The sequence below is a fragment of the Xyrauchen texanus genome, chromosome 23 (genome assembly GCF_025860055.1).
Source record: "Xyrauchen texanus isolate HMW12.3.18 chromosome 23, RBS_HiC_50CHRs, whole genome shotgun sequence".
In the NCBI taxonomy this organism is placed as follows: domain Eukaryota; kingdom Metazoa; phylum Chordata; class Actinopteri; order Cypriniformes; family Catostomidae; genus Xyrauchen; species Xyrauchen texanus.
In genome coordinates, this window is record NC_068298.1 from 10,861,597 (window position 1) to 10,880,510 (window position 18,914).

An 18,914-nucleotide genomic window follows, 5' to 3' on the forward strand; every position below is an offset into this window, starting at 1 on the left:
AATATTAAGGGCTGAAATTGTAATAAAACATTGGTTAAAACATTATGTGCAATCTTTCTGCTTGAAGACATAGTCCTTGACATGGAAACTATGGTTAATAGTTGGCTGTTAATCATTGTTAATTTTTGCATGGCTGCATTGCTGTTTTTACCAGTCAGAATCCAGAGCAGAACACAACTTTTTCTAAAAAAAAACAAACTGAGAGCTTTCATATTTCTACCATGAACGCAACACATCAATTTACCATACTTATTATGGAGATTGCTTAAAGGAATGTTCCAGGTTGAATACAAGTTAAGCTCAATTAACAGCATGTGTGGCATAATGTTAATAATGACAACATAATTTAGAAACATCCCTCATTTATTTATACTGTATGTTTAAAAAAATATGCAGTTATATTAAGGTAATTACAATAAAAGTGAATGGGGCCAGTTAAAAAATGTACACAGTTTCAAAAGCAAGGTTTGCATCTTGCGGTTTTATGTGTATTTTTGTGTTTATAGACTGGCCCCATTCACTTCCATTGAAAGTGCCTTATCGTAACTGCTTTTATTTAATATCTAAATTAATTATCTAACAAAACAAATTGTAACATTTTATTTTTGTGGTAAAAACATTATGCCACAAAGCCACTTGCATTGAACTCAGAACTTTCCTTTAAATTAAAATCTCAAATGTTCAGCTTTCGTTCTATCGAAGTCCATATGAAAATCCAAAGTGTTGAAAGTGTAATTCCTCAGGTAATAATTCCTCCTCCTGTCTTTATTAAGACATGGGTAATCCATACACATATAATGGAAATAGTAAGGCTCTTGAGAGGTAAAAACACTCTTAACTATGTGTTTTTTTTATTTTTCTTCATATGCCCATCATATCTTTGGAGAAGAAATGCTCTCAACGTGTTTGAAGTTCATTGCGATGACACCTGATATCTCTTTGGTTGTCACTCAGATGACGGCTACCAGCGTTTAGAAGAAAGCTCCTTGAGAACTGAATCTCAAAACTATATTGTCTGAACCCTGTGCAAGTAATCTGTGGAATCAAACAGAGGTGTTTTGTTGCTTGGGTCATGACGCTTGAGTCATATCACACTTTTAAAACAACAACAATTATTTGTTGTTAGCTTGCTTAACTTGTCTTTTCAGGGTTATCCAAATGGCTGATTGAATTTATGAAGGTTTGACATAGTGAGGCTTGCAATTGTGGTGTGTTCCTAGAGACTTTATTCTAATGTTTGCCTGCTCAGACTTGAAAAATCGAATATTGATAAAGAGAATATTGAATCTTGCTTATGAATTTTAAAAAGTAATCTACAGCAATCTTTTGAATGAGAAAGATGCATAGACTTATTTGATGAAGTAGCATTCTAAAACATATTCATACCATTGTGTTTGATAAACACATTGTGGAGCAATTTAGCATTGCTTTTGTGCTAAATTATGCAGTGTATTGTTGATTAAATAAATCAACAATCATCTCCAATTGAGAGGTCTTTAGACAGCTTTTGTCTTGCGATTGGATGCAACTGCATGGCATCTCACAATGTCCGATATAATGAGACCACATACTGTATGTTTCACATGTTGATTCATGTAGTAGAACATAATGTTCACAGCTATTCAGATTTATCTTAATGTGTACACATTCAGAGTTAACATAATAAACCCTCTTTTTGAAATGTTCTAGATTATTTGGAATGTCAAGGTTCAGTAAATACCTCCAAAACATTCTTTCAAGCAGTGCAAGGAAAACATAAATGTAACAATAAGGACTACGTCTTGGACTACTACAGACTTTTAGCGGTGTGAATGCAGCAGTAGTTTTCAGTTTCTGATACAATTGTAGAAATACACTATTGCAAACAAAAGTCAAACATGATTACATTTACATTTACGTTTATGCATTTGGCAGACGCTTTTATCCAAAGCGACTTACAGGGACAATCCCCCCGGAGCAACCTGGAGTTAAGTGCCTTGCTCAAGGACACAGTGGTGGTGGCTGTGGGGCTCGAACCAGCGTCCTTCTGATTATCAGATTACCAGTTATGTGCTTAGACCACTACACCACCAATTTTTCGGCTGGTCAAGTGATTTCAACCAAAGTCTCTTTCAAGGCAAGTCAATCCACTTTGAGGCAATTTTTGGAGCGCTCCCGGACAGCAATTTTCTCCCAACTACTTGAATGGGGAAAGACCGAAATCTCCAAAAATGTTGGTCAAGATTACAATCATAGAACATATTTCAAATCAGCAGTGGATTCTGACAGCAGTGGTATCATACATTGTGCTTCTTTAGCTCAGATCACTTTTTTGCACTTTTAAGGCAAGTCAGTCCACTCTGCCACAATCTTGGGAATGCTCCCGGGCCGCTATTAACAGCTGGAACTTCTTCATAGCCATGTGATCGTGTTACTAAAAAAATATTTGCACACCTTAGAACATCTGTCAACTAATCAGAATCACACATTCAACAGGCCCTTGGTATAAAGACAATTAAACAACTGTTTACTTTACTAACTGTAAACTTTGGAGTTCTGCAGATGGAGCAGAAGCTGATAGCAAAGATCTAAGATATGTACCCTGGACAGAGATATACTATGCACAGACACACATACTCCAAGGTGTGTTGTTCATTTTTTGTTGTTCATCAACAGAATTACCTTGAGCATTAGCGCTTAATTTTAGTTTTTGGTTCAATGCAGTTATCGACAGAATTACTGTAATTATGAGTTTCTGACCAGTGGAAACTGTTCATGCCACTGACAGACTCTTATTTACAAGTGTAAAACTCTTTATGAAAGCTCTTATTTTATTAAATATATGAAAGCTACTATTTCTCCCACCATTGTAACATTAAAGCACACACACACACACACACACACACACACACACACACACACACACACACACACACACAGACACACACACAATGGCAGCTGTTTTAAAAATAAAAATTGCATAGCTCTACATATTTCTGTTTGACATGCCAGTTTATTTTAGCCTAAGTTCTTCAGTGTTTTGCATAAGAATAAAGTTGTGAATTAATGTAGTGCTTAAGTATTAACAACAAAGCAGCACATGGATTTATTTTGGTGTTATCAGTGTTGCCATAGAAACTAATAATATCTGCAGACATAAACGGCTCTAAGCAGAATAATCAAGTTGTTGTCTCATAATCACGCTTTCTCTGACATGACGTCAATGTAGCATTATTTAAATATTAGCAGATACAATTAATCTGAGAGGCATCAAGCTCAAGGGGCTCTCACATTGAAGTCAGATATGTCAGGAAGGTCAAAATGATTTTGTTTCTTTTCTCTGAATAAATTTTCTTTTTTTTAGATCTTCTGACCCACACCCCCTTTGATATTCCTTTGGAGGATCTGAAATCTAATCATCACTGCTGTTTTTCATCAACTCTGCATAATAATGTTTCTCAACCACAATTAAATTTTCTCAATAGTTTGTGGAAATGACCTCCTCCACGTGACTGCCGCCCACTCCTCGCTGGAACCATATGTTCTCTCTCACACATGCTATAAAGCCCTATGGGCACCGCAGATATGGGAACTTTCTGAACTTTGTTTTTCTGTTTATAGTGCTCATTCATTTTGGTGGGAGTTAGTGAAGTTTATCAGACCTCTGTTAGAAGTTGTGTCTTATAAAAATGGTACTTTCTGTTTTTTTTTTTTTGTCTCAAAGAAAAGAAAATTAAATAGACCTTTAGAAGCATGCTGCCACCTCTGCTGTCTAAAAAGTGCATAAATTAGTTTTCAGAAGACTGTGCCCAATTTATCATTTACTTTATATGTGTTTAGCCAAAGGAAACTTCACATTTTGTGCTGCTCCTCACTTAATCTATTTATTAAGTTCCATTCCTTTTAATACCCATATTATATATTTCAAAGATACTGGTAGGTTAATTGAGTAACAGCCTCTTCAATGAGTGCTCGGGTTCCAAAATTGGAATCAAGTCTTACTAGACAGGAATGTTAATTACCTTCAGGTTCTAGAGTTCCATGGGACTTCTAGTTGAGTTCCATGGGACTTACTAAACAAAAGATTTCAACTGGTTCTGCATCAACATTTTAATATATGTTCTTTGAGTCTTTTGGGAGAGGCATTGCACAAGCAATTCTTAATATAAACCCTTATATGTTTTTTTCTCCCTTTCTTTCTGTTAGAGGGTCTACGAAATATTGCCATGGACTCCAACTCTTTGGCGATGCCCATGTCGGACCCTAGTGCTTGGGCAACTGCCATGAACAACCTGGGAATGGCCCCCATGGGTATGACTGGTCAGCCTATCATTTCAGGTAAGCTATGAATTAAATATCACAAATATCTGCCAATAAATAATAGCCTTACCATAGTTCACCATGACATTTCAGTCTGGATGTATGTGATGAAATATATTCCTCATAAGGGGGAACTTAAAAGGCCTTTCTCTCCATTTAAGAACCATTTGATGCATATTGCACCAATTGAATAAGTGTTCAATTCCAATCTAATTGGCTTGCAGCTACCTAAAGAAATATCTCCCACTTTGTTTGTAGAGATATTGTGTGAAATAATCTGTACTTATTACTTTTAGATGGACTGAAATTCTGACCAGTCATCTTCTAATGTCTTTGTGATTTAAGTGCGACCTTTTGTGGAGACTGCTTTGCCATTATTTGTACGAGTTAACACTTTGTTCCTCTCTAGCCTATTATTTTGGTGGCAGATTTACCCAATCCATAATTGTCATGTCAAAAAAGTAATGATGGCTGGTTGTTTTACATGCCAGTCACACAGCCCCTTTCTGCCTTAGAGGGCAGATATTTTCCAGAACAATGTGAACCAGACCTATGCAGAAGTATGACTCTGTAAAACCACATTTTGGTGTAATTTGACACCTGAACTGCTGGATAAACATGTGGAATGTTTGCTAGCCTACCTCACACGGCTGCCATATTAAACAGAGTCTGAGCTTAATGCATCCTGCAAGCTACTTTTCCCTGATCAGAACCAAACCAGTTCAACTGAGTCAGCAAGGGTGTGAAAGTGTCAGTGTGACAACTTCAAACAAATTCCCACAGTACCGTCAGAGTGGTCAATTAGTTTCATGGATTTTTCATCTAATTGGTTTGTTGGTGGCACGATGTGAAGGAACGGCTAAGTAAGTGATGCTCAAAGCAAAGGCTGTGTTATATGAAATAAAGGGAAAAGCATAACATCTCAGACTGGTGTGCAAGAGTCACTTAAACCTACACATCCACAATGCTCATTTTCAGAATTCATTTCTGTTTTGCACTGCATCATTTATTATTGGGAATGCATAAGTTTAGTACAACAATACCATTGAACCATCGATTTAATTCCAGGAAGATTATAATGAAATGCAGCTACAAGACGAATTAAGTTTCATTATGGTGCTGAGACGATGGGGAAAGAAGAAATGAAAACACTTGAGGGTCATCCGACAGGCTGCAAACATCTCATTGTTGTTTGTTTTCTCCAATATGATTAAAGTTATGGGCTGCATTTGTATATAAACACGCTGATCACAGTTTATTCAGAGATATGTCTTCTTTTTGCTCCCTGTTTTTAGAATAGATTCTCTGTGGAGTTTTAAAAATTACCTCCTTCATCTTGTTTAAAGTCACATTTGCAGCAGTGCAGTCACAGATATATATGTCCGGCTGTACGCCGCAATAGTTGCATGTTTAAAATAAAGTGGGCCGTGGGGATGTTCTAGCCACCAACACTATTTTCCTATCAAATTTCATTTGCACTGTTTACTTTGCTGCCAAGCATACGTCTCAGACTTCCATTTGCGAAATTACTGCCCAAGAGCAAATTATGGAGTTTGCAGAGCGGCTTATAGACTGCCGTTCGAAGGAGAGAAATGCTGATGGCTGTTTAATGTCATAGAGAGACTATGGCCCCTTGATGTGTGGGCCACGCAGTGAGTTGGAATGAAACTGCTCTTAGTGCCGTTAATGTGTCCTGGCTCCCAGGAGCTCACTCCCCCTATCATTGTGGGTCTTTTATTCTAATCAGTCCTGCCGCAGGGAATTATGGGTGCCTTTTTGCCTCCTCTTGCTTCCTGTCTCACAGAGGCTCGGAGAATACAGATGAAAGGCGAGAGTCAGAGTGTGGTTACCGGGTCACTTTAGTCATGAGAATATGTATCGATATTTCTTGACATCTCACATACTGATTTCTCCTCTTGAATGTCATCAATTCTTTAGGCTATTTAGGGGAAACAATATGCAGTATGTAGCCTGAGCTGCAGCTCTTTGCTTGGCCCACACTGTCCACTCTGCCTTGGTGAATGTCCCTCACTAGGACTTTGAAGATACATGTTTTTTTTTCAACATGTAGTTGAGTCTGCATAATACTGGCATGGCCTGCTGTTTTCTCTAGGCATTGGCTCAGGCTGTATTTTGATTGGAGGTAGAGGGAAGAGGCAAAACTGTCCACCTCGAGTACTATCCCATCAATCACACAGAGGGAGCAGCTGTTGCCTCCAACATAATAACAACCTCTCCAAAACTCTCCACAAACTCCTCTCCTGGACTTTGCTGCATCAGCAAGTTATGTAAAGTCGTACATTTTATAATATGACTCTGAGCAATCCGTTAAACCAACCATCTAATCTATCCCGCCTCCATTACATACAGCTTAAACCAAGATCCACACAGATATAAAGTGTGTCTCTCTTAAAATCCTGATAGAAAGCTTTTGAATACCTACAGTAGAGGTCAACCAGTAGTGGGTTTTTCCAATGGTGATAATTAAGGTGGGAAAACAGACCGTTGGCCGATACAGTAGTCTTTAAAATGTATAATATGAATGAAAATGTTCCACTCAATGTAAAATAGTGCTGAACTTTAGTAAGTATTACTTTCCATGGCGATACTTTAATACGTTTCTCCCACACTGGTACCTTCTTCAAAGCTTTTGCTTTTAATATTTGTATTGTTCTTAACAAAGTATTGTAATAATTTCAATAAAGAAAAAGCTTTGAGCTAGTATTTTGTTATAAATTATTTAGAATATTAGGCTATTCATAATTGTATTTATTTATTTATATTTGTACAGTGTTATTCTTATTGTGCAGTATTCCACATGTATTTGTATCACAGTACCTTGTGTTATATGATCCACGCATTAATCCAGGCATTATAAAAAAAAAAATTGTATTTGGCTTCGGGAGTCCGTTTGTAATATACATGTTGCAAAATAAGAGTGCAAATATAAATAATACGTATATTTATGCAACAGCGCTCTTTACTCATCTCACTCACATAAAAACACAGATTATACCTCAGAAAGAACATAATGAAACCATTTTAGGTAAATAAATGCTTTATCAGCATTCAATATATAGATTTCTAGAACTGACAGCTGGGCAGGAGACTAGTTGGTATAAATGTTTGTAGAACAGCAATAGTGCTGCCTAATGTACAGGGGTGATATCGTTTTTCCTTTTCATTTTTTACGTACTCAGTGTAGACTCACTTTAGACCTTTCATCGGAAGTTTTCAAGGATTTTGTGTGAACAGGCCTTTAGTGTGGGCTAAACATTTGTCCCACCTAAACATAGGCCGCATATTGAGGAACCCTGGTCTATAGCATATGTGCCCTCACATAAACACATCGTATTTAATAGTAATGTGCCCTCTCATAACAATTTATTTCAGACAGATTTCATCATGCTCGTAGTTTTTTGTACAAAACTACGTCATAAAATTAGGAAGTTTGGACAGAAGTTCATTTTGTCAGAACAGAGAAAAGTTTGGGAAACTTTAAAATAAAACCTATAAAATGGAAAACTATAAAACTGTTCCTGTGCACGTGCACGTGCATTCACACAATGTACCGTGCTTAGTCTTCAGAAGCAAATGGACGGCCGAGCAAAAACAAAAACTCAGGCAGCAAATTCATATAAGGTTGGCATTAATCATTTATTTATTACTGATAATTAATGGATAAAAACCTCTTTGAAGCGCTCATGTTTATAATCTGACTGGAACAATTTGGACACATAACATCTTTCTCAACCCCAGAAATAAAAAAAAATAAAAAAACAACGGATCTGCACAAATTCACAAGTGACTTTATTTAAAACAGTGTTTTAAGAGGAAAGGTAAGCAGTGTCCATCCTTGACTTAACATTGTTCTTACCAGCCAGGTTGACCTTTGGTTGCCTTAAATGACTGATTTATTATACCATGAAAATAATAATAACTTGTATCGTATACATACCTAGGCTTTTCCCTACATTTGAAGCGCTCGTCTCTATAAATAGCCTAGCCACACTGCACAACAAACTCCATGCAAAGTGATTATTTTTTATTTAAGCTCTAGAGGGTGCCATTATATTGTTAAACCATTGAGTTCAGACTGTACAACCCTCCAGCGCCAGCCACAGAGAAATGAATCCAAAAATAACTATCGTAAACTAAATGATAGTTAAAAAACACAACTATCGGCCAGATTTATCGGTATTTAATTCACTGATGTTCACTGAATTAACTCTGTAATGAGGTTTAATGTTTTAAGGGTTTTAAAGTTTTAAGCTTCTCAACAGGGCTCTCTCTCAGACTGCTGCTTTCTCCTCTCCTTAAAAGCCTCACTGAAACACAAGACAGGTGTTAAGCACAGGTGTCAGTCATTTTCCACTCATTTCCCCAGCTTCACTCTCTGCAGCTCGGCCACGCCCTCGCCTCCACAATCTCATTTAAGAATTTTATTTAAGAATTACACTTTAATGCACCAGTAGACTGTGATGTTCTGTGAATATTCTACATGAAATACTCAATCAGAGGCATTTTTGCTACTGAAGATAAATCAGAGGGGCCATTAAAACATTTTACATCTTTCATACTTGCAACTCGCGAGACAAGAAAAGAATGCAAAAAATGACACACTAATTACACACCCTTTAGATAGCTTAATGGCCAAATAAAAAGCCCACCAATATCATTGTGACATCGATGATGTTGCTAAAGTATATGTTGCCAGCAAAATAACTGTGAATAGATCATGAATATTCAACTAGTAATGCCCAGCCCTAGTAACTACAGTGTATGCTGTAAAAGAACACTGTACTACTCTGGCTTGCACTTCACTGTGATTAATTATTTAGAATCTCTGACCTGCTGTTCTCGGGTGGAGGAATAGCTTCTTCATTCCTCTCATACAGCGGACCATGTCAACACACAGCACCATTTTAAGATACACAGTTTAGGATTGTGCACAGGAGATGCATGCTGGTATTTCAAGATGGCCGAGCATTTAAGATGTGTTGTAAGAAGATGTTTTGTAAATCCTTGCAATGCTGATGGATTGCTTTACAGAAAACTAGATGAAACCTCCCCCACTTCTGTCTACTTGCCAAACCACATACATATAGTATGCATGCTCTCACACATAACTTCACACAACCCACTGTGCGCTCCATAGGCTTTAGCTCCCTTTCCTAGTTCTTACCACTCTCTATTTGGATCTGTTAGCATTCACGAGTGTTTTCTGCCTTTGTTTCCTCCATGTCTACTGGTATCCTAAGAGTATATTATTGTTTCAGGGATTTTTCCTCTCTCTGCCCTCAAAGCTCAGAAGTTTCTCCAAGTTAGCTGTTGAGATTATCTTGCCCCTTGGGGCCTTCTGGCCTGAGTCAAGTGGATCAGATCTTAACTCATCTTTCAACTGAATAAATAAGGACTTCTTCAAAGAAGTATTTTATTGCTCTTAGGACGAGTCCTTAGACCAAACTTGACCGCAGCACATTTTATGCCTTTCTATATATCCTCTCTTCTTTGGCAGAATATGCGGGTCTACACTTTGATAGATTATACTTGTGGTACTCCACAGGATTCATGGAGGCTCGTATTATGATCAATATCATCATAAAAACAACTAATTGGAAGTCTCCAGCTGAGAAGTAACTCTTTTATAGCCATGATTTAAAACCAAATTTACATTTTTCTCCACATAGCTGGCACATTTATTTAAAAAAAAACTCAATGAATGCAGGATCTCATTAATAAAATTAACGGCACAGTCTACCCATCCATCCATCCATCCAGATAACAGAACATTTATTTGGTCACAATGAAATGGTCTTTTACAGCGTATTCCTCTTTTTTATTCAATGTTAAGGGAAGTGACCTAATGTATATTCATTTCAATTGACCTATCAATCTATTTGATATGCAAGCTACAGCTCCTGCTGCAGTGTTATCAGCCAATAACCAACATCCTGCTGAAGTCATATGGCTGATACTAGATCATTCCAGATGTATTCTGTTCAGTGTTGAACTTTAGCAGATAACTTTTAGGTAGTCTCTACGGAAATGATAAAGGTACTCTTCACAGTCAATAATGCTTTATCTTTATCGATATTTAGCTTGTGTCTCATGCACATATCTGCTATCAAGGCCTTTTCGTACTGATCTCTTTAGAATTGAAATGTAGCATATTTATAGGCCTTCAGCTTTATACAATCTTTGAAACTGAGCCTTGTTTGGGTTTATATACAAAGTCTCACCATTATACTAGGGAAATTGTGGTCCAAACACACAATAATGAATGCATCCATTATGGACGTATGGAACTGCAATTTTCCCATCTCGGGTTGTTTTCAGACAGCTGTGTGGCTTTTAGAGCCCCTTCCCAATGTCAGAGAAATTAGGGAAATGATAGCTGTAAGGCTAAAATCCCTTCTGTTAATGCAGGTCTTTTCACTAAAGGTTTAGCAGGGTGAAGTTATTTCCTGCCCCCAGAATGCCGGAAAGAGTCATTGAAAAGGCAAATGTTCAGTTGCAGATTTCCCACAAAGGTGTTTTGACTTATTCCGCAGGGGGGTGGCTTGCATGCCTCATTTGAAAACACCCAACATGCCTCATGGGGTCTAACTGTGTCATTCTTCAGCATTTGCTGCTGAGGGGGATGTTTGCGGAGGAAGGGAGAGAGTGCAGCAGACCCTCCCCTCCACCAGCCAGCAGTTGCCAGGAGCTCTCCGCTGTTAAATGCCAGGCTGATTTTTCTGAGTCCCTTGCTCTTTTGATTGATGGTTGCCTTTTAATGCAGCTGCCCAAAGCAAAGCTATGGTTTAGAAGTATTGCATATTAGTGAAATATCCAACAAATGCATACCTATAGTTAAACAATTAAAGTGTGCAAAGTAATTAGCAGTTAAGCAGTTGAAAAGCTGTTCTTACCTTTTGCCATAAATGCTGTTTGTTTGTTTTTTGTGTTTCTAGTATAGGCTATAATTTAAGAAGATTGTTCCCCTTCGGATATTCAGTAAAATTTTACAAACCTGTGGTCCAATTGTGTTCTATGCTATTGTACACCAACACCTCTTGCTATGCAAGCAGGATTTAATTTGTCAATTCGCAATTCATAACAAAACGAGACATTGTCTACTTTTTCAGACTTCTGTAGAGTGTGTTTCTGGTCTAAGATTATATGTCAATCACCTCTGTTGTGATTGGCTCACAGCTTCGCATGTGAAATTATGCAACAATGCTCCCTGCTTAGTTACTGTGTTCAGAATATGCATTACCATGTCAACATGTGCAGCTGTATGTTAATGTGCTCATGGTTGTTCTCCAACAACTGGACACCACTTCTGGTTTTTTTGCACATGTTTGCACGTGCACTTTATATACACTCACCTAAAGGATTATTAGGAACACCATACTAATACTGTGTTTGACCCCCTTTCGCCTTCAGAACTGCCTTAATTCTACGTGGCATTGATTCAACAAGGTGCTGAAAGCATTCTTTAGAAATGTTGGCCCATATTGTTAGGATAGCATCTTGCAGTTGATGGAGATTTGTGGGATGCACATCCAGGGCACGAAGCTCCCATTCCACCACATCCCAAAGATGCTCTATTGGGTTGAGATTTGGTGACTGTGGGGGCCATTTTAGTACAGTGAACTCATTGTCATGTTCAAGAAACCAATTTGAAATGATTCGAGCTTTGTGACATGGTGCATTATCCTGCTGGAAGTAGCCATCAGAGGATGGGTACATGGTGACCATAAAGGGATGGACATGGTCAGAAACAATGCTCAGGTAGGCCGTGGCATTTAAACGATGCCCAATTGGCACAAAGGGGCCTAAAGTGTGCCAAGAAAACATCCCCACACCATTACACCACCACCACCAGCCTGCACAGTGGTAACAAGGCATGATGGATCCATGTTCTCATTCTGTTTACGCCAAATTCTGACTGTACCATCTGAATGTCTCAACAGAAATCGAGACTCATCAGACCAGGCAACATTTTTCCAGTCTTCAACTGTCCAATTTTGGTGAGCTCTTGCAAATTGTAGCCTCTTTTTCCTATTTGTAGTGGAGATGAGTGGTACCCGGTGGGGTCTTCTGCTGTTGTAGCCCATCCGCCTCAAGGTTGTGCATGTTGTGGCTTCACAAATGCTTTGCTGCATACCTCGGTTGTAAAGAGTGGTTATTTCAAATGTCTGCACTTATATAGCGCTTTTTTAACCTTAGAGGTTACCAAAGCGCTTTACACTGTTTCCCAATCACCCATTCACACACACACTCATAGACCAATGGTGGCAGAGCTGCCATGCAAGGCGCTAGCCTGCCATTGGGAGCAACTTGGGGTTCAGTGTCTTGCCCAAGGACACTTCGGCATGTGGAGTTGAGTGGGCCGGGAATCAAACCACCAACCCTGCAATTGGCAGCTGACGTCTGGTGGAGGACCACATCCGCGATTTCCTCGCGATTGCGAGTGCCACCGAATTCCCTGACTCCGACCTGGTGGTGTTTTTTCAGGCCAACCTGGATTGTGCGCTCCAGGAGTGGTTACCACCGTCGACGCGTGGCTGGACGCTCCTCGAGTTCATTGAAGAGACACTGCTGGTCTGCGCTTCACCGTTCACTGTGGGCGTCATCGAGGAGAACCCTGCCACTCCTCCCACAGTGGTAACCCTCCATTCGCCCGTGGTTCGTCCCTTCACGCCTGCCTTGGTCAGCGAGCCAGCGCGGCCCTCTTCATCTGCCCGGAGGAGGGAGAGAAGACGGGCTTCCGCCTTCCGGCCCACGCCTGCCCCGGTCTTCGAGCCTGTGCCCACGCCTGCCCCGGTCTTCGAGCCTGTGCCCAAGCCTTCCATGGTGAGCGAGCCAGCGCCCACGCCTGTCACGGTGAGCGAGCCAGCGCCTACGCATGTCTCTGTGAGCGAGCCTGAGTCCTCGTCAGCCACGGTGAGCGAGCCTGAGCCCTCGACCGTCCCCGAGCCAGCACCTGTAGCCTCAAATGTCAATGAGCCAGTGCCGATAGCCTCAAACGTCAATGAGCCAGTGCCTGTAGCCTCAGATATCCGTGTGCCAGCGCCAGTAGCCTCGACCGTCCCTGAGCCAGCGCCTGTAGCCTCGACCGTCCCTGAGCCAGCGCCTGTAGCCTCGACCGTCCCTGAGCCAGCGTCTGTAGCCATGACCGTCCAAGCGCCAACGCCTCCCGAGCTTTCCAGAGCTCCGCCTCCAGAGCTTTCCAGAGCTCCGCCTCCAGAGCCTCCTACGGCTCCGCCCCAAGGCCTCCTGAGCCTCCCACGGCTCCGCCTCCTGAGCCTCCTACGGCTCCGCCCCCAAAGCCTCCTGAGCCTTCCTCGGCTCCGCCTCCTGAGCCTTCCTCGGCTCTGCCTCCTGAGCCTTCCTCGGTTCCGTCTCCTGAGCCTTCCTCGGCTCCGTCCTCAGAGCCTTCCAGGCCTCCTGACCCGGCCCCTGTCCTGTGGCCTCCTCCCAGGCCTCCTGACCCGGCCCCTGTCCTGTGGCCTCCTCCCAGGGCCCCTGACCCTGTTCCTGATCTGTGGCCTCCTCCCAGGCCTCCTGACCCGGCCCCTATCCTGTGGCCTCCTCCCAGGCCCCCTGACCCAGTTCCCGTCCTGTGGCCTCCTCCCAGGCCTCCTGACCCGGCCCCTGTCCTGTGGCCTCCTCCCGGGCCCCCTGACCCAGTCCCAGTCCTGTGGCCTCCTCCCAGGCCTCCTGAACCTGCCCCTGTCCAGTGGCCTTCTCCCCGGTCCCCCAGACCTATCCTTGCCCTGTGGCCAGCCCCCAGACCACCTGAACCTGTCCTTGTCCTGTGGCCAGCTCCCAGGCCTCCTGAACCTATCCTTGCCCTGTGGCCAGCTCCCAGGCCTCCTGAACCTATCCTTGCCCGGTGGCCAGCTCCCAGACCACCTGAACCTGTCCTTACCCTTTGTGCCCCCCAGGACTTCCTGCTTACCCTCTGTGCCCCTTGGACTTCCTGCCTGCCCTCTGTGCCCCATTGGACTTCCTGCCTGCCCTCTGTGCCCCCTTGGACTGCCTGTCTGCCCCTCGTTGCCCCCTGGACTGCCTGTCTGCCCCTTTGTGCCCCCCAGGACTTCCTGCTTGCCCTCTGTGCCCCTTGGACTTCCTGCCTGTCCTCTGTGCCCCCTAGGACTTCCTGCCTGCCCTCTGTGCCCCATTGGACTTCCTGCCTGCCCTCTGTGCTCCATTGGACTTCCTGCCTGCCCTCTGTGCCCCCGGTGCCATCATTTTGTTTTCTGTGGGTTCCTTTTTGTCTTTTGGTGTTTTTTCTTTTAGGATCGTCTGGGATCCGATCCTTTGAGGGGGGGCTATGTTATGTATGACCTTGTCTTGTTTTACCGTTGCCCCTTTGTTTTCCATTTTTGTCCCTTTTGTTATTCCATAGTTTTCACTTTTGTCCCTTTTGTAGCTCCACAGTCTTCTTGTTAGCGTTCGTGTTTTCTGTCATTGTTTTCACCTGTCCTCATTAGTTTGCCATTTGCTTCTGTTTGTCATCTCGTTATCTTGTTTTGAGTTCTGTTTGTTCATTTGCCCCTTTGTCCCTTGTTCATGTATTTATACCCCGGTTTTTGGTTCAGTCCTTGTCTATCATTGAATGTTTGTGAGTGTAGTTAGCCTGGTCTGTGTTCCCTGCCCGAGTTCTCTATTCATGTTTATTTCCCCACTGAGGGTTTTCCTTTGTGTTTTGTTAATAATAAAGAAAGCTGCATTTGGATCCTCAACCTTCGTCTGCCTTCATTGTCTGCATTTCGTGACAGTAGGTATATATAGGTATTTTATATAGGTATTTTATTTAGTTGTGTAGTCTCATGTGGTTCTGTGTTTGTCCTATGTTGTTTTTATGTAGCACCATGGTCCTGGAGGAACGTTGTCTCGTTTCGCTGTGTACTGTACTAACTGTACCCCACCACATGACTTGACTAAAGAAGAGGTGGGACGAGTCAACATTAACTTTTGTGGTAATCAATATTATGCCACAAATGCTTTTGATTAAGCTTAATTTGTATTAAACCCGGAACATTCCTTTATTAAAAAATTTAAGTAGACTTTGCTTATTGCTTTCCAAAAATGGAAATTATTACTTCTGTTGAAAGTGGTGAAATTGGCAGGGTTTTTAAAAATCTGAACTACTGGCTCGACAAATCATTGGGTTAGCTTGGTCTCCTACCAAATACTGTAGGAATAAAGGAATCATAGGCTGAAAATGATGCAACTCTTTCACTGCACCTCTCATTTTATATTCATCGCTCGGTCACACAGGAGCTGGAACTTGACAAGGATTAGCCCCAAGTTGTTTATTTGGTATTGATAGGAGAATTTCAAGGTTTTTCATAGTCTGCTGTGTTCCTTTGGCTGCAATTAATATTTCTGTTTCAAATCCTGTCTTTTGAAAAAGTTCTTATTTTTTATTTAGATTATAATCCCATTTGATTATGTGGGCCTCCATTTCTAGAAAACTCAACAGAAGCCAGATATATCAGGCGTTGTCATGCATCATGAAGTGTGGCATCCATAATGCTGTGAGCCACCTCTCAAGTGTCTAGGGTGTCTATCTTATCTTCTGGCTCCATTAGTGTCTATGAGACAGATATATCAGTACACAATCATTAAGGCAGCCAATGTGACGGAACGCTCCTCAGACTCCTCTGCCTGTTCTTGCTGCACCTTCTGACCAACCTCTGCTAGAGAAGGTCGTGCACCAGGTCTGTCGCCTGCTGCAGAGCGTTCACCTCTCAGATGGACCTGCCAGTTCAAATCTCACAGCTCTAAGCTCTGAGTTTATCCTTATCCTCCATTCTGACCCTATCTTTGAGACACTTTCTACCCATCAGCTCAGCATTCCTGGCCATTGTGAAAGCTGTTGTGCTTTAATATGATTCAGTCTGAGTTTATGTTTCTCTTTCCTGGTCCAGTTCTTGTTACTGTCCTCTAATAGATTTTGTTGACAATTGATTAAGATGTGTAATGTAATACAGTTGGCCTGCTTGGTGGCATTCAGGAAGTGTTCGATCATTCATTATCTTAATGAGATGAGTTGAATCTGGGCAAAAAGAAGCATATTTCTCTACCTTTATGTTTTTGATACTGTGTGGACACTATTTTTTTTTCTGTTCATTGACAGACCATATGATGCATATTACACAGAAATAGGGAAGAACTTGTCAAAATATCAAGCTTCATATCAGATTACCTAGTTCCACAGTTTTTGTAATAGTTCGCTCGGAAACAAGTCCCTTAGCTGCTACAAGGTGTATTTGAACCACGACCTGAGCTTCTGCATTGAGCATTTGAATGACGTCCAAATAATCAAAATATCCTTTGTAATCAAATATTTGAAAATTGAGTTTGTTCGAGGCTCAAAGTAACAAGTAAACAATCAGAATTGTGTTTTCGACTATGAAATGATCAGTACTTGTTACTTTGGGATGGACAGAAATTGTATCAATCACAGTTTTAAGATTTATCTAACAGTCATGTTAAAACATAACAGACTATGGGTGGTCGCTTTAAGCCCAAAGTGTAATTTGATTTTGACATGAACACTTAGCAAACGCTAGCCTTTAAAAGTATACCTCAAAATGACTGCGCGCATACAGGTGCTATAACTGGTATGAGATATGGGGCTGTTTCTCTTCAGGAGTTTAGACCCATTAATTTGGTTTATATCCCTTCAGACTTAAATTTTACAATTGCAGGTATCTCCTGTCCTACTTATACACATGTTCTTGATGTTCACATCCAGTGTTGTTGTTTTAACCTCTCCGTTTTTTTAGTGGCAATTACATCTTCTAGAGCTTCTTTGTGACAGCAAAGGCTCAATTATGAGTGTTGCCACTTTGTAGATCCACTAATTAGTGCAAATTATTCCAGGTGCTTTGGCATTCTGCACGATCAGAGTATGCATGGTTAGAAAAAACGAGCTGCACGCGTTCAGTGCTCAAACACCCTGCTAACGATGACATTTGCATCACACGTCCTGTGCGCATACGTCTAGCATTCATGTCTGACTGAAGTATACCTTGGGCTTTACATGTTTCTATTCTTAGACTAGCCAGTTCTTGGCGAGAATAAGCTGCCAAGACTAAATGCCAATAGTTGAAAGTCTGTCTCTTTAAAACATTACGTTTATATAGATTTTTTCCTCGTGATAAATTAATTTACAGTTTGCCTTACCGTTGTTAACATACTGTGACAACTACCTTTGTGTATAGAGAATTTAGGCTTTGAATTTGAACCCTGAAATGCATCATTTCATTATATATTTATTAAAGTATTTATTTACGTTCGATTCAAATGTAACAGATCTTTTCCTAGCAGCACTTTTAGCTATTTTTTACCTTGCCAGAGGCAGAGCTTGTTTATCTTGCATGCCTGCAAATAAAGGAAATATTTGAAGTATTTGAGTAGAGTGCTCTCAGTAAAGTTAGATAGACTTATAAACTCAGCCTCGCCACAGGTGCAGCAGAGACCGCAGAGAGTGAGGTCTTCGTCATTTCCATTTCAAAGAGCTCCACACTGTCATGCAGCTGTAGTCTAAACCAATACCTGTAAATGAAAGCCAGTGTTCACTTTTTTGCCCACAGATGGACAGGATACGCATAATAATAAGCTAAGGCAAACAGCTGGGGGAACCTTTTCATTAAGTATCATTCAAGCCTTTTAAATACAGTTGAAGTCAGACGTTTACATACACCTTAGCCAAATATATTTAAACTCAGTTTTTACAATTCCTGACATTTAATTTAGAAAACTCAACAGAAGCCAGATATGTCAGGCGTTGGCATGCATCATGAAGTGTGGCATCCATAATGCTCTGAGTCACCTCTCAAGTGTCTAGGGTGTCTATCTTATCTTCTGGCTCCATTAGTGTCTATGAGACAGATATATCAGTACTAACACAATCATTAAGGCAGCCAATGTGACGGAACGCTCCTCAGACTCCTTTGCCTGTTCTTGCTGCACCTTCTGACCAACCTCTGCTAGAGAAGGTCGTGCACCAGGCCTGTCTTAGGTCTGTTAGGGTCATTGCTTTATTTTAAGAATGTCAAATGTCAGAATAATAGGAGAGATAATGATTTATTTCTGCTTTTATTTCTTTCATCACTTTCCCAGTTGGTCAGAAGATTACATACACTTGGTTAGTATTTGGTAGCATTGCCTTTAAATTGTTTAACTTGGGTCAAACATTTTGGGTAGCCTTCCACAAGCTTCTCATAATACATTTCTGGAATTGTGGCACATTCCTCCAGACAGAACTGGTAAAACTGAGTCAGGTTTGTAGGCCTTCTTGCTTGCACACACTTTTTCAGTTCTGCCCACACATTTTTGGATTGAGGTCAGGGCTTTGTAATGGCCACTCCGATACCTTGACTTTGTTGTCCTTAAGCCATTTTGCCACAACTTTGGAGGTATGCTTGGGGTCATTGTCCATTTGGAAGGCCCATTTGCAACCAAGCTTTAATTTTCTGGCTGATGTCTTGAGATGTTGCTCCAATATATCCACATGATTTACCTTCCATGATGCTGCAACCCTCATGCTTCACAGTTGGGATGGTGTTCTTCGGCTTGCAAGCCTCACCCTTTTAGTCCTAACATAA

The 18,914-nt window shown here is 41.1% G+C and overlaps 1 protein-coding gene across 4 annotated transcripts in view; it reads left to right on the top strand.

Moving 5' to 3' along the window:
- LOC127663308 (ecto-NOX disulfide-thiol exchanger 2-like) overlaps positions 1 to 18,914 on the top strand; it is a 239,206-nt gene that overhangs the window by 162,482 nt on the left and 57,810 nt on the right. For all 4 annotated transcript variants that reach the window (XM_052154829.1, XM_052154831.1, XM_052154830.1 and 1 more), the window contains one exon: positions 4,186 to 4,317. In XM_052154829.1, coding sequence (XP_052010789.1) covers positions 4,186 to 4,317 — 132 coding nt within the window. The remainder of the gene's footprint in view (positions 1 to 4,185; positions 4,318 to 18,914) is intronic.